At 43.1% G+C, this 22,249-nt stretch overlaps 1 protein-coding gene across 2 annotated transcripts in view; it reads right to left on the reverse strand.

Annotated features, from left to right (window-relative positions):
* Positions 1-1,143: 1,143 nt before the first annotated feature.
* RAD9B (RAD9 checkpoint clamp component B) overlaps positions 1,144-22,249 on the reverse strand; it is a 138,263-nt gene continuing 117,157 nt past the window's right edge. The window contains exons 10-11 of one of the 2 annotated variants that reach the window (XM_077292809.1): positions 10,647-10,815; positions 1,144-2,224 (exon numbers count right to left, since the gene is read on the reverse strand). In XM_077292809.1, coding sequence (XP_077148924.1) covers positions 2,087-2,224; positions 10,647-10,815 — 307 coding nt within the window. In that variant the 3' untranslated portion in view covers positions 1,144-2,086. The remainder of the gene's footprint in view (positions 2,225-10,646; positions 10,816-22,249) is intronic. The other variant, XM_077292812.1, reaches the window with a different exon arrangement.

Below are 22,249 nucleotides of genomic sequence, written 5' to 3' on the forward strand. Positions count from 1 at the left end.
ATGGAATAGCATGCTGCTGCAAGATGCTGTGGTAGCCATGCTGGTTCAGTATGCCTTCAATTTTGAATAAATCCCCAACAGTGTCACCAGCAAAGCACCCCCACACCATCACACCTCCTCCTCCATGCTTCACAGTGGGAACCAGGCATGTAGAGTCCATCCATTCACCTTTTCTGTGTCGCACAAAGACACGGTGGTTGGAACCAAAGATCTCAAATTTGGACTCGTCAGACCAAAGCACAGATTTCCACTGGTCTAATGTCCATTCCTTGTGTTCTTTAGCCCAAACAAGTCTCCTCTGCTTGTTGCCTGTCCTTAGAAGTGGTTTCCTAGCAGCTATTTTACCATGAATGCCTGCTGCACAAAGTCTCCTCTTAACAGTTGTTGTCGAGATGTGTCTGCTGCTAGAACTCTGTGTGGCATTGACCTGGTCTCTAATCTGAGCTGCTGTTAACCTGTGATTTCTGAGGCTGGTGACTCGGATAAACTTATCCTCGGAAGCAGAGGTGACTCTTGGTCTTCCTTTCCTGGGGCGGTCCTCATGTGAGCCAGTTTCTTTGTAACGCTTGATGGTTTTTGCAACGGCACTTGGGGACACTTTCAAAGTTTTCCCAATTTTTCGGACTGACTGACCTTCATTTCTTAAAGTAATGATGGCCACTCGTTTTTCTTTACTTAACTGCTTTTTTCTTGCCATAATACAAATTCTAACAGTCTATTCAGTAGGACTATCGTCTGTGTATCCACCAGACTTCTGCACAACACAACTGATGGTCCCAACCCCATTTATAAGGCAAGAAATCCCACTTATTAAACCTGACAGGGCACACCTGTGAAGTGAAAACCTTTCCCGGTGACTACCTCTAGAAGCTCATCAAGACAATGCCAAGAGTGTGCAAAGCAGTCATCAAAGCAAAAGGTGGCTACTTTGAAGAACCTAGAATATAAGACATAATTCCAGTTGTTTCACACTTTTTTGTTAAGTATATAATTCCACATGTGTTAATTCATAGTTTTGATGCCTTCAGTGTGAATGTACAATTTTCATAGTCATGAAAATACAGAAAAATCTTTAAATGAGAAGGTGTGTCCAAACTTTTGGTGTGTGTGTGTGTGTGTGTGTGTGTGTGTGTGTGTGTGTGTATATATGTTTTCACGAATATTTGAGGCCATGGATCCATTATATGTCCATTTTGCAAGCCGGCGAAAAGATCTCGCCATACTGGATGATGAGAAAATCGCATCCTCGCATTGCACATGGATGACATACGGATCACTGTTCAGGGAATATTTGTGCGATTCTCGGCTGTTAAAAATGGACTGATTTTTTTTTTTTTTTTAAATACGTTATGTGTGACTCCAGCCCAATAGTGAGAAATTGTATATTAGACAGCCATATACAGAAGTGAGGCAATGTGCACAAATGCAGCAGCAAACAGTTGCTGTGACAATACCACACACATGCAATATGCACAAGCTATTTGCTTTTAAAACATCATATTCAAGTGTATTGCTAAAACTCCCCCCTCCCCAAAATATAAAAACATAAAATGGGATCTGATGCAATATGTGCATGTACAAGACCCTTTTGCAATAAGAGCAAGTTATTAAAACATTTACTATCTGTCTGGCAGGCCTATATACACCCACTGAGCTAGGTCATCTACAACTACAACCAAGGAATATGTGTCCACATCTTTGTCATGAGGATCCTGCTTGAAATCCACCTGAAAAATCTTTTACAAAAATACTAAAAATAATTAACATATGCACTGCAATGCCAAAATGACTTGCTGTGCATATGTTCTATCTTTTTAAGCTTCTTTTAACCACTTCAAGCCTCGGAAGCCATGAAGCAGCTAATATAAGTCACCTGATAATTCTTCAGGTGGCTTCAGTTTGGAGGCCGCTCAATAGTTTCAAACACCGCTGGTGTTTTCCCGAAAAGTCTTGTGCTTAAAAATCTCAGCAGGTATGCTGGCATCTTAAGACTTTGTGTGCACATACCCTAACTGTAAACCTATAGGCACTGCCATATACAGAGGAAAGGAAGTATCTGGTTGCAGAGATCCTTCATCAGCAGAGGTTAGAAAGTCTGTGAGAGTTCTCTGCAGGATTCTTCATCTTCCGCTTCATCTTCACTTGCTGTCACCAAGGTATACAATGCCCGATGAGGCTTTTCTTGCTGTTTTGATGAAATTGCTCCAAAAAACAGAGAACAAAACTAAAAAAAAAATGCATATGAAGTTTAGTTAGTTTGGCATTCAGTATGACATCACCTGTTACACATTTTATCTCAGTAAATGTATATAGTTGTATTTTTTAAAATGCAAATATACCCATTTTACTTTATCTTGTCACCTTTGCTCATCGTTACACAGTGGCTTATGGTTGATAATAATTGTATAGTAGGAAGATGAGTTTTATAAATCAGGTTACTTGGTGTTGGATCTCTGGGATGGTGTGTATGAGGACCCTTGGGGCTTCGCCTGGCAGCATGGATGTTGTGGGTCACCTAGGTTGCTCCTGCTGGCGCAGTGCCAAAGTGGGGGTGGTCACTTCACAGCGCTATTCCTGAGACGTTAGGGACCTCCTGAGAGGTATGCAGTCATGTCGCAGTGGGTTCATACATTCTGATCAAAATGTTAACTAAGAACCTCCTGTTTTATTTTTGAAAAAATGTGGTTAGCTGCAGTATATCAACATATATTATTTCTAGGTGTCTTTTCTCCTAGTTGGAGAAAAGATGTTGCTCATTGCACTAGGACACCTAGAAGTATCATGCACTGAGAAGTGTGTGACACAAGTGCACTATTAATCAGAACACTTACTGGGCACTGAATGTGATTTCTCCAAAACCTACAATCTATAGTCATACACTCATTTAGCACTATTAATTCCACCAGGCTTTCCATACATTATATATACTGTCATGGCCGAAAGTGTTGGTACAATTGAAGTTGTTCCAGAAAATTAAGTATTTCTCTAAGAAAATTATTGCAATTGCACGTTTTGTTATACATGTCTATTTCCTTTGAATGTATTGGAACAACACACAAAAAAAAATAAAAAAGGCAAATTGGAGATAATTTCACACACAGCCTTAAAAATGGTATGGACACAATTATTGTCACCTTTCCAAAATTGTGGGTAAACAACTTTGATTCAAGCATGTGATGCTCCTTCAAACTGACTTGTGGCAAGTAACAAGTGTGGGCCATATGAAAATCACACCTGATACTAGATAAAAAGGTTATCAACCAATATACAGTTGTGGCCAAAAGTATTCACACCCCTGCAATTCTGTCAGATAATACTCAGTTTCTTCCTGAAAATGATTGCAAACACATTCTTTGGTATTATTATCTTCATTTAATTTGTCTTAAATGAAAAAAAAACACAAAAAGAATTGTCCTAAAGCCAAATTGGATATAATTCCACACCAAACATAAAAAAGGGGTGGACAAAAGTATTGGCACTGTTTGAAAAATCATGTGATGCTTCTCTAATTTGTGTAATTAACAGCACCTGTAACTTACCTGTGGCACCTAACTGGTGTTGGCAATAACTAAATCACACTTGCAGCCAGTTGACATGGATTAAAGTTGACTCAACGTCTGTCCTGTGTCCTTGTGTGTACCACATTGAGCATGGAGAAAAGAAAGAAGACCAAAGAACTGTCTGAGGACTTGAGAAACCAAATTGTGAGGAAGCATGAGCAATCTCAAGGCTACAAGTCCATCTCCAAAGACCTGAATGTTCCTGTGTCTACCGTGCGCAGTGTCATCAAGAAGTTTAACCCCATGGCACTGTGGCTAACCTCCCTAGATGTGGACGGAAAAGAAAAATTGACAAGAGATTTCAACGCAAGATTGTGCGGATGTTGGATAAAGAACCTCGACTAACATCCAAACACGTTCAAGCTGCCCTGCAGTCCGAGGGTACAACAGTGTCAACCCGTACTATCCGTCGGCGTCTGAATGAAAAAGGACTGCATGGTAGGAGACCCAGGAAGACCCCACTTCTTACCCCGAGACATAAAAAAGCCAGGCTGGAGTTTGCCAAAACTTACCTGAAAAAGCCTAAAACGTTTTGGAAGAATGTTCTCTGGTCAGATGAGACAAAAGTAGAGCTTTTTGGGCAAAGGCATCAACATAGAGTTTACAGGAGAAAAAAAGAGGGACTCAAAGAAAAGAACACGGTCCCTACAGTCAAACATGGCGGAGGTTCCCTGATGTTTTGGGGTTGCTTTGCTGCCTCTGGCACTGGACTGCTTGACCGTGTGCATGGCATTATGAAGTCTGAAGACTACCAACAAATTTTGCAGCATAATGTAGGGCCCAGTGTGAGAAAGCTGGGTCTCCCTCAGAGGTCATGGGTCTTCCAGCAGGACAATGACCCAAAACACACTTCAAAAAGCACTAGAAAATGGTTTGAGAGAAAGCACTGGAGACTTCTAAGGTGGCCAGCAAGGAGTCCAGACCTGAATCCCATAGAACACCTGTGGAGAGATCTAAAAATGGCAGTTTGGAGAAGGCACCCTTCAAATATCAGGGACCTGGAGCAGTTTGCCAAAGAAGAATGGTCTAAAATTCCAGAAGTGCATTGTAAGAAACTCATTGATGGTTATCGGAAGCGGTTGGTCGCAGTTATTTTGGCTAAAGGTTGTGCAACCAAGTATTAGGCTGAGGGTGCCAATACTTTTGTCTGGCCCATTTTTGGAGTTTTGTGTGAAATGATCAATGTTTTGCTTTTTGCTTCATTCTCTTTTGTGTTTTTTCATTTAAGACAAATTAAATGAAGATAATAATACCAAAGAATTTGTGTTTGCAATAATTTTCAGGAAGAAACTGAGTATTATCTGACAGAATTGCAGGGGTGTCAATACTTTGGCCACAACGTAGTCCAAAATAAGCTTGTGGCAAAGAATAAACATCAAGAATCCAAAAATATGCCCCAACACTAACACATAGTAGGGGACATATAGCAATAACCACTATTATCAATGTGTTTGTTTAAAAAATAGCAATTTATTGAAAATATATTTAAAAAACACATGTACATAAAATTCACAAAATTCAACAAGGTGCCTTTTCGTGTGAGGGAAGCAGTGTCAGTCACTGCAGATATAATATCAACAAAAAGTGTGCAAATAGTTTTAGCTGGATAGTGTCCAATCATAAACAGCAGGTTTATCCACCATTAAAGTATATGGATTAAATTGCCACACTACCTGGTCTAATTTAAGGCAAGATGCCAAAAGAACAAAAGGTACAAGTACTAATGTTAAATTAATAATAAAGACCATAACATAATGTAGTGCAGGTAAAAGTTTGTAAAGAGGGCAGTTTTACCTATAGCAGTAGGTGTTCAGGTATGGAATCCAGCTTATTAATGCAGAGCTGATGGTGTTTCCCTCCACCCCAACGCACGTTTAGTGTATTCTTCAGGGGGTGTGTACAAGGAAGGGGAAGTGACAATCCTTTTATGCCGCCGTCAGCCAATCAGAGTGTTGGTGTGTTAACTATATGGGGACTGCCTATAATACTGATCGGGTCTGTTATTTGGCCAGGTGAATGTCGGCGCGCCGCCCCTTGAACACGTAACTCAATAGATGACTTGTGGCTGCCGGTAGTAGGACCGCTAAGACAGCAACGCCGTCATAGCTACAACGGCAGTGCGTTCCAGCGGGCCATAGGAACCGGAGGCCACCGCGGTCTGAGTTCGTGCCCAGATGGGGGCGCGCGCCACCTGGACAAATGGTAGTTTTGCACAAAAAATATTCTAAGTGAAAATGTATAGATAAAAAGTGTATTGCAATGTGTAAAAGTATATAGCACAAATTATATGTTATGCATAGTGTTTGTATAAAGCGCTAATTTAGTTAAAGTAAGGGATATATCAAATGAAGTCAATGGCTAATATGTGACATTTAAATATATTTAAAAGCTTACTAAATTTAAGCTAACATTACATCAGAGTGAAAACATAAAATAGATATTACTTTAATATTAACCCCTTAATCCCATATAACGTACTATCCCGTCGAGGTGGGGTTGGCCTTAATTCCCACCGAGGGGATAGTACGTCATATGCGATCGGCCGCGCTCACGGGGGAAGCGCGAATGATCGAGGCCGGGTGTCAGCTGACTATCGCAGCTGACATCTGGAACTATGTGCCAGGAGCGGTCACGGACCGCCCCCGGCACATTAACCCCCGGCACACTGCGATCAAACATGATCGCAGTGTTCTGGCGGTATAGGGAAGCATCGCGCAGGGAGGGGGCTCCCTGCGTGCTTCCCTGAGACCCCCGGAGCAACGCGATGTGATCGCTTTGCTCCGAGCGTCTTACCTCCTATCCTATACCAAACGTGGAATGGTATAAACGCCTCCCCCCAAAAGAAATTCATGAATAGCTGGTTTTTGGTCATTCTGCCTCACAAAAATCGGAATAAAAAGCGATCAAAAACTGTCACGTGTCCGAAAATATTATCAATAAAAACGTCAACTCGTCCCGCAAAAAACAAGACCTCACATGACTCTGTGGACCAAAATATGGAAAAATTATAGGTCTCAAAATGTGGAGACGCAAAAACTTTTTTGCTATAAAAAGCGTCTTTTAGTGTGTGACAGCTGCCAATCATAAAAATCCGCTATAAAAAACGCTATAAAAGTAAATCAAACCCCCCTTCATCACCCCCTTAGTTAGGGAAAAATAATAAAATTAAAAAAATATTTATTTCCATTTTCCTGTTAGGGTTAGGGCTAGGGCTAGGGTTAGGGTTGGGGCTAGGGTTGGAGCTAAAGCTAAAGCTAGGGTTAGGGTTTGGATTACATTTACGGTTGGGATTAGGGTTGGGATTAGAGTTAGGGGTGTATCAGGTTTAGGGGTGTGGTTAGGGTTACCGTTGGGATTAGGGTTAGGGGTGTGTTTGGATTAGGGTTTCAGGTAGAATTGGGGAGTTTCCACTGTTCAGGCACATCAGGGGCTCTCCAAACGCGACATGGCATCCGATCTCAATTCCAGCCAATTCTGCGTTGAAAAAGTAAAACAGTGCTCCTTCCCTTCCGAGCTCTCCCGTGCGCCCAAACGGGTTTACCCCAACATATGGGGTATCAGCGTACTCGGGACAAATTGGAAACAACTTTTGGGGTCCAAGTTCTCTTGTTATCCTTGGGAAAATAAAAATTTGGGGGGCTAAAAATCTTTTTTGTGGGAAAAAAAAGGATTTTTTATTTTCACGGCTCTGCGTTGTAAACTGTAGTGAAACACTTGGGGGTTCAAAGTTCTCACAACACATCTAGATAAGTTCCTTGGGAGGTCTAGTTTCCAATATGGGGTCACTTGTGGGGGGTTTGTACTGTTTGGGTACATCAGGGGCTCTGCAAATGCAACGTGACGCCTGCAGACCAATCCATCTAAGTCTGCATTCCAAATGGCGCTCCTTCCCTTCCGAGCTCTGCCATGCGCCCAAACAGTGGTTCCCCCCCACATATAGGTTGTATCAGCGTACTCTTGACAAATTGGACACCAACTATCGGGGTCCAATTTATCCTGTTACCCTTGTGAAAATACAAAACTGGGGGCTAAAAAATCATTTTTGTGAAAACAAAAAAATTATTTTCACAGCTCTGCGTTATAAACTGTAGTGAAACACTTGGGGGTTCAAAGCTCTCAAAACACATCTAGATAAGTTCCTTAGGGGGTCTACTTTCCAAAATGGTGTCACTTGTGGGGTTTTTTAATGTTTAGGCACATCAGGGGCTCTCCAAACGCGACATGGTGTCACATCTCAAACAGTGGTTTACCCCCACATATGGGGTATCAGCCTACTCAGTACAAACTGCACAACAACTTTTGGGGTCCAATTTCTTCTCTTACCCTTGGAAAAATAAAAAATTGGGGGCGAAAAGATCATTTTTGTGAAAAAATATGATTTTTTATTTTTACAGCTCTGCATTATAAACTTCTGTGAAGCACTTGTTGGGTCAAAGTGCTCACCACACATCTAGATAAGTTCCTTAAGGGGTCTACTTTCCAAAATGGTGTCACTTGTGGGGGGTTTCAATGTTTAGGCACATCAGGGGCTCTCCAAACGCAACATGGCGTCCCATCTCAATTCCAGTCAATTTTGCATTGAAAAGTCAAATGGCGCTCCTTCCCTTCCGAGCTCTGCCATGCGCCCAAACAGTGGTTTACCCCCACATATGGGGTATCAGCGTACTCAGGACAAATTGCACAAGAACTTTTGGCGTCCATTTTCTCCTGTTACCCTTGGTAAAATAAAACAAATTGGAGCAGAAATAAATTTTGTGAAAAAAAGTTAAATGTTCATTTTTATTTAAACATTCCAAAAATTCCTGTGAAACACCTGAAGGGTTAATAATCTTCTTGAATGTGGTTTTGAGCACCTTGAGGGGTGCAGTTTTTAGAATGGTGTCACACATGGGCATTTTCCATCATATAGACCCCTCAAAATGACTGCAAATGAGATGTGGTCCCTAAAAAAAAAATGGTGTTGTAAAAATGAGATAGGTCAACTTTTAACCCTTATAACTCCCTAACAAAAAAAAAATGTTGGTTCCAAAATTGTGCTGAAGTAAGGTAGGCATGTGGGAAATGTTACTTATTAAGTATTTTGCGTGACATATCTCTGTGATTTAAGGGCATAAAAATTCAAATTTGGAAAATTTCGAAATTTTCTAAATTTTCGCCAAATTTCTGTTTTTTTTCACAAATAAACGCAAGTTATATCAAAGAAATTTTACCACTATCATGAAGTACAATATGTCATGAGAAAACAATGTCAGAATCGCTAAGATCTGTTGAAGCGTTCCAGAGTTATAACCTCATAAAGGGACAGTGGTCAGAATTGTAAAAATTGGCCCGGTCATTAACGTGCAAACCACCCTCGGGGCTTAATACGTAGTTATTTTGTGACACAAAATAACTATGTATTAATATTGAAGTAATATCTATTTTATGTTTTCTCCAAAAAGAAAAAGTCTATCTGGGTAAGCTCTGGTGGCCATTCAACCAGGAACAGTCTACCTATCCACTTATAATAATACAAAAATACGACTAGCGACTGTGTGCCTACGTGTGCACCCGCCTGTATAATGGACTGTTGCAGATATTGGCTACGCCGTGTAGAATTGTGTAATGTGCATAAGCTAAATATAGCCTTTAAACTTACCTTGTCCTGCTTTTTTCATGTGATTGGTTCTCCTTTTTTACATATTTTTCATAACATTTAATCATTTATTTTACTTACAGGGAACCTGTCACCCCCAAAATCGAAGGTGCGATAAGCCCACCGGCATCAGGGGCTTATCTACAGCATTCTGTAATGCTGTAGATAAGCCCCCGATGTATCCTGAAAGATGAGAAAAAGAGGTTAGATTATACTCACCCAGGGGCGTTCCCGCTGCGGTCCGGTCCGATGGGTGTCGCAGTCCGGTCCAGCGCCTCCCATCTTCATACGATTACGTCCTCTTCTTGTCTTCACGCTGCGGCTCCGGCGCAGGCGTACTTTGTCTGCCCTGTTGCGGGCAGAGCAAAGTACTGCAGTGCGTAGGCGCCGGGAAAGGTCAGAGAGCGTGAAAAATATAGTAGTAACTATGGCTAGGAAGGATTTGTCCAAGCTGCAAGTCCCCTCCGGCTTCTCTCAGCTCACTCTGAGCTAGACTTACAGGTCTCTCCCTATACACACACACACATAAGAATAGACTTGTCAGTTTATCCGCATTGGCGAGGAGTCTGCAGGGACCTTTCTCTTGTATTAGTCATCCTAGTCTCCTCGTCAATGGCCGCCAACAAGGTAAAACAGGGATGTTTAGAATGTGCGAGCCGTTCTCGGATCTATGAGACGAGCAGGTGACAGTCCTTTACTAAGAACTCCCTAATAAGGTAAATGAAAACTGGTTTTCTAAACTTGAAAACTTTCCGTTATACTACTAAAATTAAAATACAACTATTCCCATATTAAAACGAAACATAGAAAACATCTGATGTTTTCATTTTCAAATCTCTTCCCGAGTTTATCTTATAATAATGTGTTTTGTTTTTTTTTAAATCTGCCATACAATTCCAGAGACATGGGCCTTTTATTTAGTGCTAATCTTTATGGTCTTTATTAAAGGGGTTGGTTTGTCCAATTCGATAAGTCTGCAGGCACTCCGTGTGACTGCAGACTTATGAATCCCTACAGCACACACACTGTGTACTGCAAGGATTCACCAGTTTCTGAGCCGGGTAGGTTATTCATACTCCTAGCCAGCATAATTACCCTGTGAAGGGTCTCTACTAAATGGGTGTTGTTCACATGGTAATTATGCAGAATAACCTAAAGACACACGGACAGACCATAAGAATTATCATTAAATGAAAAGACCCATATCTCTGTAATTGTATGGCGGATTGAAAAAAAGGAGAATATTTAGGGGAGCAGCAGGAATAAATACAAGTGGCCACTTTTGACATGATGGCACGTCCTCTCTAAAGCATTTAGATACCATGATGAAGCAAACATTTTCAATGGCTTGTACTTTGTTCAGTGCAAGATAAGAATGCTGCATCACGGTTGGTAAAATCAAGTTAAAGTTTGTTCCATCTGTAGTTATCATTAAGCCTCCTTCAGATTACCTTGTTATAAACTGTAGTAGGAAGTGGCTCTTCTGTGGTATGCTGATTTGGTTTTTCGGCAGTGATTAACACTGGACTGGTTGTATGCGGGGGGCCATTGTTAGCTATATGATTTTCTTTGCTTCTTTTAGTCAATGCACTGGCTTTTTTGTGCACAACAGGAGTAGACCTATTAGAAAAATATATCACAATGCACAACTAATAGTATCTTGTTTTACTTTTGGTTTTCAAGTACCTTTAGATCTGTTAGTGCCATAGTAGAATGGAAGGACTTTTCCTACTACTTGCAACGTTTGGCATAATATCAATTTAAACAAAAAGCTTACTTTTTATTTTTTTTTTAGCTGCATACTGTGTTTTTTTTCTATTTCCTGTTTTTTGTATTATGAATTGGAGGTTTTTATTACACAATATTAATTACAAAGATTAGTAAGCAGGAATTAATCTGAAATACTAAATAATATCTATTTAGAATAAAATGAAGGCGTGGTATTTAGGGAGACTGTTTTCAATGTATTCAAATCTTTCTTGTATGATTCCTATGTTTGAGCCTATCGTATATTTAGCTGTTGATTAGTCCTTTGAGGACTTGCACATAGCTCTATGTTATTCACAGGCAACCCGATGGCTGCGGCCATGTACTGCACATCCGTCCCCATTTGGCTGAATAAAAGTGGATCTACAGTACCCCACTGTGGCTAATATACAGTTGAAGGAGCTGTGCTGTTTCTGCTCCTTAACTGATCACATACGGTTGCCACTGGCAGCAGGAACAGTTGATCTGGGAAGGTGTTATACCCCCATCGATCTGATATTGATTACTTATTCTAAGGATTGGCCATCAATATAACAGTAGGGGATAGTGGTATAAAAAATATAAATGAGGCAATGCTACACTAATATAGGCTGCTCGCTGACATTATGACATTTTTTAACCCCTTGCCAATGTTGGGTGTAATAATACGCCCACATTGGACTCCCCCTGTTTGGTAAGGGCACCTTTCCGGGCACATGTCAGCTGATCTATACAACTGACATGTGCCCGCAACAGCCGCAGGTTAAATTGCGATCTACCGGAGGCTGTTAACTAGTTAAATTTCTGACAGCGGCATTTAATTCACGCTTACCGGAAGCACGTCCTTTATCCCGCCCATCGGTGACTTCATCATATGATCGCGGGTCACCAATTGGTCGGCATGACAACTACAGGTCTCCAGCAGATTTCTATGGTTGTCATTGCCAGACTGCTATGAGCGCTGCCCAGTGGTCAGCGATCATAGCAAGTGAGGTTTTCTGATACACACAGGCGATATGATCATCGCCTGTGTGTAGCAGAGGCGATAGAAGTACTGCAGCTTCTAGTCTCCCATGGAGACTAGAAGCATGCAAAAAGTAAAAAAAAAAGTTAAGAATATCAAAAAAATGTAAAAAAAAATATAACATTTCAAATTACCCCTTTCACTCCAAGAATAAAAAAAAATCAAATATACACATATTTGGTATTGCCGCATTCAGAATTGCCCGATCTATCAGTATAAAAAAAGAATTCACCCAATCGCTAAATGGCATAACAAGAAAAAAAGTCAAAACGCCATAATCACGTTTTTTTGGTCACCACAACATTGAATTAAAATGGAATAACAGGTTATGAAAAGAACATATCTGCACCAAAATAGTATCATTAAAAACGTCAGCTCAGCATGCAAAAAATAAGCCCTCACCCAGACCAAGATCACGAAAAATGGCTATCAGAAAATAGCGCAATATATATATTTTTAACGAACTTTGGAATTTTTTTCACCATTTAGCTAAAAAAGAAACTAGACATGTTTGGTGTCCATGAACTCGTAATGACCTGGAGAAAAATAATGCACATCAGTTTTAGAATTTAGTGAACACAGTATAAAAAAATAAAAGTGGAATTACACTTTTTTGCAATTTCACGTTTTCCAGTACATGATATGTTAAAACCAATGGTGTCGTTCAAAAGTACAACTTGTCCCGCAGATATCAAGCCCTCACATGACCATATTGACCGAAAAATAAATTTTTTTTATGGCTCTGGGAAGAAGGGGAGCAAATAACGAAAACACAAAAACTGAAATACCCCTGGTCGTTAAGGGGTTAATCAGATAACTTTTTTAAGATTTTGCCTTTAACAATACAATACGGACAAACTTAACTCCCACCACACCCCTTTCTCATCCCTGAACGGTATACAAACCCACTATACATAAGACAGACCATCATTACAATCAACAGAAGCAGAAAATAATGAAGCGAAAAAGTAAAAAATTGTACCAACACAACATAAGCTTGCACCCTTGAAAATCAGACATGTAACTGATTGTGCACTTTCGTACATCTGAATGCCGCAGTAAGGGTATGTTTCAACGTCCAGGAAACGCTGCGTGTTTAACGCTGCGTGTTTGACGCTGTGTAGAGCCGCAGCGTCAAACACGCAGCGTCCAGATGTTTCAGCATAGTGGAGGGGATTTCATGAAATCCCGTCTCCACTATGCATTAAATGACGCATGCGGCAGACCCGCGGAAACGGACATGTGGCGCATCTTTTAAGAACGCAGCATGTCCTTACAATGCGCAAACAGCGCATGAACAACGCAGGTGACCTCAGGTGCAGATTTGGTCAGGATTTTACCTGCATTAAATCCTGACCAAATCCTGAGGCAATCCTGAACGTGGACGCATACCCTTAGAGACGGATCAAACATTGGACTACACATACAATTCAGCCCAGTAAGGATAAGATAGCCATTCCGAGGTAATTTCTCCAAACTTCCAATATTTTGTAGTATTTATGCACAGTCCTCTATTTTCTACATAACCCTTCCTCCAGACGCATAAGCAAAAACATTTTTTCCATAAATTCTCTGAATCTTGGTGGTGTATTATCCACCCAGTGGGATGTGATAATCTTCCTAATTAGATACAGAATCCTCTTAAGTGCAATTCTTACATTCTCATCCTCCGTTACACCATCAACAGAACCCAGAATGCATACTACAGGTTGTTTAGGAATCTTAAATTTAAAACACATTATGAACATAATTTAGGGTTCGGTTTCAGAAGTTCCAAATTTCACCATATGCCCGGAACATGTGCATAATATCCACTGGACCCAACCCATATCTTGAGCACAAGTCATCCTGTCTCACTCCTATTTTATGCAGAAATTTGGGGGTTCCATAAACCTGGTGCAGTAAATACAACTGTGGGCCTCATTAGTGGACAATTGCAGGACCGATCACTGCACTGATCATCATCAGTTATCCCAATATCCTGTTCCCACTTCTCTTTAATTTTTAGAGGATATTTGGATATGACTTTAGGAAGGAATATTTTATATAGTCTACAGATGGCCCCTGCTACTGTACTCTGATTAGAGACCACAGAGAATATCAAGTGATTATTAATTCTGAGAGGAGAGATAGCCTCCTGTGCAAACCAAGCATGACGCAATTGGAGATACTGAAAAAAGCATTTACTATGAAGATGAAACTTATCTCTAAGTTGATGAAAGCTATCAAAAATCCAATTGGACTAAACTTGAGTTGGAAACTTAGCACTTGCCTTTATCCAGGGGCTAAATGCTTCCAATCTAAACAACTCCGGTATATTCACCAATGTTTAACACTTGTTTAGTTTTTTCTCAAGTTTTAATCATAAGAACCATTGTTGGGAGTTTTTTCTTTAACCCACCCTGATATCCCACCTCAAGGAAGGGCAAAACTGCAAGCCCCCCTGCTTATTCCTGTAATCTTTATGGCGATTCCACAGAAATTTGAAGGAAGGGAGATTTTGCTAAATGAAATTCTCACTACACAATCAGTAACAATGCAGATAAGTATTGGAAGCATTTAAAGGGACCAGGATGGATGAACACAGAACTTAATCATTTGTTAAAAAGGAAAAAAATAAATGTATATTAAATGAAAGGAGGGAGGCATATCTAAAGAAGAAAATAATGCTGCTTGCAGGGAATGCAGGGCAATTGTTAAAAGAGCTAAAGCCAGTAATGAAGTTAGGTGTGCAAGGGGGACCAAAAGTAGTAAAAAAGGATTTTGGGTGTATGTCAAAAGCAAAAGAGAAGTCAAAGATGTTATAGGTTTTTACAGGATGAAAGGGGTGAAGTGGTAAAAAATGATACTGCGAAGGCCAAACTTTTAAATTGCTATTTTGCATCTGTGTTCTCTAAGAACACAAATGTAACATCAAATAATCTTCACTGTGCCATCGAAGGTATAAAAGAATCCACACTATCTATAAACAGAGAGATAGTGAGGGAACACTTAGCTAATTTCATTAATTTAAATCTCCTGGTCCAGATGAATTACATCCTAGGGTACTGAAAGAGTTAGCAGAGTAAATTGCAGAACCACTAGCCACAATCTCTGAAAAATCCTGGAGAACATGATGTCCCAGAAGATTGGAGAAGGAAAAATGTTGTCCCTATCTCCAAAAAAATAAAAGAAGATGGAGCCAGGAAATTACAGGCCAGTGAGACTAAAGGTACCGTTACACTAAACGACTTACCAATGATCACGACCAGCGATACGACCTGGTCGTGATCGTTGGTAAGTCTTTGTGTGGTCGCTGGGGAGCTGTCACACAGACAGCTCTCTCCAGCGACCAACGATCAGGGGAACGACTTCGGCATCGTTGAAACTGTCTTCAACGATGCCGAAGTCCCCCTGCAGCACCCGGGTAACCAGGGTAAACATCGGGTTACTAAGTGCAGGGCCGCGCTTAGTAACCCGATATTTACCCTGGTTACCATTGTAAAAGTGAAAAAAAAAAACAGTACATACTCACATTCTGATGTCTGTCACGTCCCCCGGCGTCCACAGGGTTACGCGCTGCTGCACAGAGCTTCCTGCACTGAATGTGTCAGCGCCGGCAGTAAAGCAGAGCACAGCGGTGACGTCACACACGCCGATCCAGCGATGACAGCGGGTGATCAGCGACGAAATAAAGTTCTGGACTTCTAGCTCCGACCAGCGATATCACAGCGGGATCCAGATCGCTGCTGCGTGTCAAACACAACGAGATCGCTATCCAGGACGCTGCAACGTCACGGATCGTCGTCGTTCTCGCTGCAAAGTCGCTTAGTGTGAAGGTACCTTTACTTCTATACCAGGAAAGATCTTTGAACAAATTATTAAACAGCATGTATGTAAGTACTTGGAGAAGAATACAGTAATTAACCAGAGCCAGCATGGGTTTATAGCAAACAAGTCATGCCAGACTAATCTAATTTCCTTGTATAATGGAATCACTGACTGGGTGGATCAGGAAAATGCGATATAGTATATCTCGACTTCAGCAAAGCATTTGATAAAGTATCTCATTCTATCCAAAAAAAATTACCAAATATGGGATTGACAAGGCTATGGTTAGGTGGATTCATAACTGGCTCAGTGATCTTACTCAAAGAGTAGTAATAAATATTTGCACATCCAATTGGAAGATTGTTTCAAGTGGGGTACCACAAAGCTCTGTCCTGGCCCCAGTGTCGTTCAACATTTTTATAACTGATCTCGATAAGGGAACTGAAAGTAGACTAATCAAATATGCAGACAATGCAAAGCTAGGAGGGATAACTAATACTAGAGAAAACAGAAAGGATTCAGAAGGACCTAGATAAGCTTGAACAATGGGCAATGACTAATAGAATGGTATTTAACATGGAGAAATGCAAGATTTTACACCTGGGCAAGAAAAACTAAAATTAAATCTACAGATTGTGAGGAATATAATTAAGAAACAACACATATGAAAAAGACTTAGATATACTAATAGATCACAGACTGCACATGAGTCAACAATGTGATGCAGTAGCAAAAAAAAGGCAAACATACTTCTAGTATGTATGTATTAAGAGAAGCATAGAGTCTAGATCACGTGAAGCAATTATCCCCCTCTACTCATCCTTGGTCAGGGCTCATCTGGAATGCTGTGTCCAGTTCTGGGGGCCACATTTTAAAAAAAGACATTGAAAAACTGAAGAAAGTTCAGAGAAGAGCTACCAGGATAGTGAGCAGACTGCAAAGTATGTCCTCTGAGGAACAAATAAAGGAATTGGGAATATTTAGCTTGCAAAAAAGAAGAGACTTAATAGTGGTCTACAAATATCTGAAGGGATGTTACAGTGTAGAGGGATCATCCTTATTCTCATTTGCACATGGAAACAAGAGAAGCAATGAAATGAAACTGAAAGTAAGAAGATACATATTAGATATTAGAAAAAACTGTTTGACAGTAAGGGTGATCAATGAGTGGAACAGGCTGCCATGAGAGGAGTTGAGTTCTCCTTCAAGGGAAGTCTTAAAACAGAGGTTGGACAGACATCTGTCTGAGATGGTTTAGTGAATTACTGTGTGGTATTGAGTAGGGGATTGGACACGATGACCCTAGACGTCCCTTCTAAAGGCCCCGTCTCACATAGCGATTTACCAACGATCACGACCAGCGATACGACCTGGCCCTGATCGTTGGTAAGTCGTTGTGTGGTCGCTGGGGAGCTGTCACACAGACAGCTCTCTCCAGCGACCAACGATCAGGGGAACGACTTCGGCATCGTTGAAACTGTCTTCAACGATGCCGAAGTCCCCCTGCAGCACCCGGGTAACCAGGGTAAACATCGGGTTACTAAGCGCAGGGCCGCGCTTAGTAACCCGATGTTTACCCTGGTTACCAAAAAAAACAAACAGTACATACTCGCCTTTTGGTGTCCCTTGCCGTCTGCTTCCTGCTCTGACTGAGCCGCCGTACAGTGAGAGCAGAGCGCAGCGGTGACGTCACTGCTGTGCTGCGCTCTCACTTTCCGGCTGGCAGTCAGTCAGAGCAGGAAGCAGACGGCAAGGGACCTGACGGACATCAGATGGTGAGTATGTACTGTTTTTTTTTTTTTACATTTACGCTGGTAACCAGGGTAAACATCGGGTTACTAAGCGCGGCCCTGCGCTTAGTAACCCGATGTTTACCCTGGTTACCAGTGAAGACATCGCTGGATCGGTGTCACACACACCGATTCAGCGATGTCAGCGGGACCTCAACGACCAAAAAAAGGTCCAGGCCATTCCGACACGACCAGCGATCTCACAGCAGGGGCCTGATCGCTGGTACGTGTCACACATAGCGAGATCGCTACTGAGGTCGCTGTTGCGTCACAAAACTAGTGACTCAGCAGCGATCTCGCTAGCGATCTCGCTATGTGAGACGGGGCCTTAACTCTAACATTCTATGAAAGAGAGACTGAGGAGCCCTGAAGCAGCTTAAGTTGCTGCAGTTGTGAGGCCAAAGATAACAGCCACGGATTAAGGGCTGCCAGACCCCCCTCCTCTTTCCCCCTTTGTCACGTATCACATTTGATTCGAGCTATAACCTTTTTTCCATATCAACTCCCTAAACATAGCTTGTTATTTGAAGAAGTATTTAAAGGGGAGCCATATTGGAATATTATGAACTACATACAACAATTGCGGCAACAAAACCATTTTGACTAGACTTGTGTGCCCAATTACTGATAGAGGTTGCTTGCACCAAGTATTGATCTTTTTCTGAAATTGAGTATATAAGGGGTCCAGGTTCAGGGGTATAAAAGAATTAACATTAGTGGAGATCTGGATATCCAGATAATTAATCCCCTTCCCCACTGTGAATCACGTCTGTTCCATTACAGACGTCTGAGAAAGATCATTCACCGGCACGAGGATAGATTTTTCCCAGTTAACATGCAATCCTGAAAAGTCACTGAGCTCATCAATCATAGATATAGCATTAATAAATCCTTTGCATCACTGAGAAATAAAAGAAGATCATCTGCATATAACGCAATCTTTTCCTCCACAGACTGGTAGAAAAAACCCTAAACATCCCTGCTAGTACGTAATTTAATAGCCAATGGTTCTATGGCCAATGCAAATAACAGAGGGGACAGAGGACATTCCTGCCTTGTCCCCCTACATAAGTTAAATGATCCTGAGACAGCCCCATTAGTTGTGTCTGAGCAAACGGACTGGCGTTCGTATAATAACTTAACCCAAGCCAGAAAAATTGGTCCAAACGGTCATGCCCTCAGCGGCGTTTCCGGTCTCCGCTGTGCAGGGAGATTGGCGCCTACCACGCAGCCCCACTGGTACTGCTCATCCTGTCCGTGGCTCCAGACGATCAGCTGCCCTATTCTCTGCATCCTCTTGGCAGGTTTCCTGGAATTGCTCTTAGGAGGTGCGCCCCTCTTCATGCACATACTTAAAGCAGCAGGACACCTGTTCTCTATAAAGGTACCTTCACACTGAACAACTTAACAACGATAACGATAGCGTGACGTTGCAGCGTCCTGGATAGCGATATCCTTGTGTTTGACACGCAGCAGCGATCAGGATCCTGCTGTGACATCGTTGGTCGGAGCTAGAAGACCAGCACCTTATTTCGTCGCTGGCTCACCCGCTGACATCGCTGAGTCGGCGTGTGTGACGCTGATTCAGCGATGTCTTCACTGGTAACCAGGGTAAACATCGGGTTACTAAGCGCAGGGCCGTGCTTAGTGACCCGATATTTACCCTGGTTACCATTGTAAATGTAAAAAAACCCAAACACTACATACTTACTTTCCGGTGTCTGTCGCGTCCCCCGGCGTCCGCTTCCCTGCACTGTGTCAGCGCCGGCCGGCCGTAAAGCAGAGCACAGCGGTGACGTCACCGCTCTGCTTTACGGCCGGCGCTTACACAGTGCAGGGAAGCGGACGCCAGGGGACGCGACAGACACCGGAATGTAAGTATGTAGTGTTTTTTTTTTTTTTACATTTACACTGGTAACCAGGGTAAACATCGGGTTACTAAGCGCGGCCCTGCGCTTAGTAACCCGATGTTTACCCTGGTTACCCGGGGACTTCGGCATCGTTGGTCGCTGGAGAGCTGTCTGTGTGACAGCTCTACAGCGACCACACAACGACGAAACAGCGACGCTGCAGCGATCGGCATCGTTGTCTATATCGCTGCAGCGTCCCTTAATGTGACGGTACCTTTAGGGTTTTCTGTGCTGTGATGCTCTGTGTATAAAAGGCATCGTGTCCATTCTGTGGAATCGTTGCCTCCTGCTCAGGCCGCATACTGCTGTGCTCTGCAGTGCCCTGCAATCAGAAGTCTGTTTTGCTTTATGCAGTTATCTCTGTCTCCATAGAATCATCTGCTAGCAGTTCCCTTTCCTGGATTCCTCGGAACCATCTGGACACCAATACCGACTGGATCAGCCTTTCCAGGATTATACGGAGCTTCCGGGGTTTTCGCCATCAACAGAGCCAGTATTCCACAAGTCTCATCTATCCGGTCTGTACAAGTCGTCCCTCTGGTTTGGGATTCATGGCATTTAGGTCTCCTGCTGTTGTGACGGGGGAATCCTTGTATAGGGGTACAACTTGCTCGGTGCTCCACTACGCTGTACAATGTCGTGATCATGAGGGTCCGCCCCCTGACCTCCTCCCACTCTGTCACATGTTTAAGGTCCTGATGGTGACCAGGTTAGAACCTGGCATTTAGTTCAGCTCCGTTGCTGCTGTATGCAGCTCTCCCCACAGCATTTATACTCGGGAGCTGCTGTGACAGTGCCGAGCCCACCAATGCGGCCCAGCTGGCAGAACTCCTTTAGGAACTCAATCGCCAACGTGAGATGCAGATCCGCTGGTTGGACTACATGACCTCTGTGGATGACCTGTTAACTAAGATACCGCTGGTTGCTGCCTCCCCAGTTCTTCAGCCTCTGGTACAGCATCCAACGGTTGTGTTCACTACGGAACCCTGTCCTCGTCTCTGCAAGCCTCCTCGTTACAATGGTGACCCCAAGTTGTGCAGAGGATTTCTCAACCAATGCTTGCTGCATTTTCATTTGTTGCCTCAGTATTATCCAACTGGCATGGCCAAGGTGGATTTCCTTGTCTCTCACCTGGAGGGAGAGGCTTTAGCCTGGTTCAACCCCCTAATGGAGCAGAATCATCCCATGGAGCTTGACCGTGTAAAGGTGAAGAGGAATCAACAGGAGGGGAGGCTCGCTAGGAATCTGCATCGTGGTGGTGGACGCTCTGCTTCCAGTCAACACAGTGGTACTGAGAGGCCGGAAAACTCTTCTGCCTAGGACAGGTAAGGGAGGCCTCCCTAGGCAAGAATGATTCCTCTCCCCAACTAACCATATCTATACAATCCATACAGGTGATGTTCGAAAAGGTGCAGTTCTCCAAGACGGCCTATCTGGATTCTGGGTCTGGTGGATATTTCATACAGCAAGCTGTGGCCAGACTGCTTGTGATCCCAGTCTTTCCCTCACCGGTCCCGGTGCATCGTTTCCATAGACTGAAGACCCCTGAAAGATCCCATTCTTGGTATCACCGAAGAGGTGGAGCTTCAAATCGGAGCACTCCACAGGGAGAAAATTGCCTTCTATGTGTTACCAAATCTTTTTCCACCGTTTCTACTAGGTCTTCCTTGGCTGCGCCTCCATGAACCTGTCCTGGATTGGCTGTCTGGAGATGTCCTTCAATGGGGTCAATCCTGCCTCAAACCAATGTGGCCTGGTCAGTAGCGTAGCTACTGGGGGGCAGAGGGTGTGGATGCACTGGGCCTGGTGCTCTGAGGGGGACCACCCAGAGCTACGCTACCGTAACTATCGGTGCGCGCAGCGCGCCGATAGTTACTTTCTGCGGCAGAGCAGGGAGAATCGATCTCCCTGCTCTGCCGCCCGGCCGCTATGGGGCCCCTGAGCAGGTGGGGGGCCCGGTTCCAGCAGTGGGCCCCCGCCGTCATCGGAAGATCAGCTGTACCAGCATTTAGCCGATACAGCTGATCGCATTGATGGAAGGAGCGCTATGCTCCTTCTCCCATCATCCCCGTTAGTGTCGGTGTCTGACGTCGCCGACACTGACAGCGAGCGCGATGACGTCACTGCCCCATGCCCGCTGTCAGGAGATCAGGAAGGAGAGAGGGGAGTATTTATTTATTTATTTTTTTTTATGGGTGCTGCTGCCTTTTTACAGGGTCTGACTATGAGGGGCTGCCTTATTACAGGGTCTGACTATGGGGGCTGCCTTATTACAGTGTCTGACAATGGGGGCTGCCTTATTACAGGGTCTGACTATGGGGGCTGCCTTATTACAGGGTCTGACTATAGGAGGTGCTGCCTTAATACAGGGTCTGCCTATAGGGGTGCTGCCTTATTACTGGGTCTGACTATGGGGGCTGCCTTATTACAGGGTCTGACTATGGGGGTGCTGCCTTATTATGGGGTCTGACTATGGGGGCTGCCTTATTACAGGGTCTGACTATGGGGGTGCTGCCCCATTACAGGGTCTGACTATGGGGGCTGCCTTATTACAGGGTCTGACTATGGGGGTGCTGCCTTATTACAGGGTCTGCCTATGGGGTGCTACCTTATACTACAGTCTGCCTATGGGGGTACTGCCTTATTACAGGGTCTGCCTATATGGGGGTGCTGCCTTATTACAGTGTCTGTGTCATGTCGAAAGCTGTTCAGACCAGGTCGTTCGACAGACAGCGGTAATTCCGCTTTTGACCACTATTTGCTCATTGGCGTCG

The sequence above is a fragment of the Ranitomeya variabilis genome, chromosome 1 (genome assembly GCF_051348905.1).
Source record: "Ranitomeya variabilis isolate aRanVar5 chromosome 1, aRanVar5.hap1, whole genome shotgun sequence".
In the NCBI taxonomy this organism is placed as follows: Eukaryota; Metazoa; Chordata; class Amphibia; order Anura; family Dendrobatidae; genus Ranitomeya; species Ranitomeya variabilis.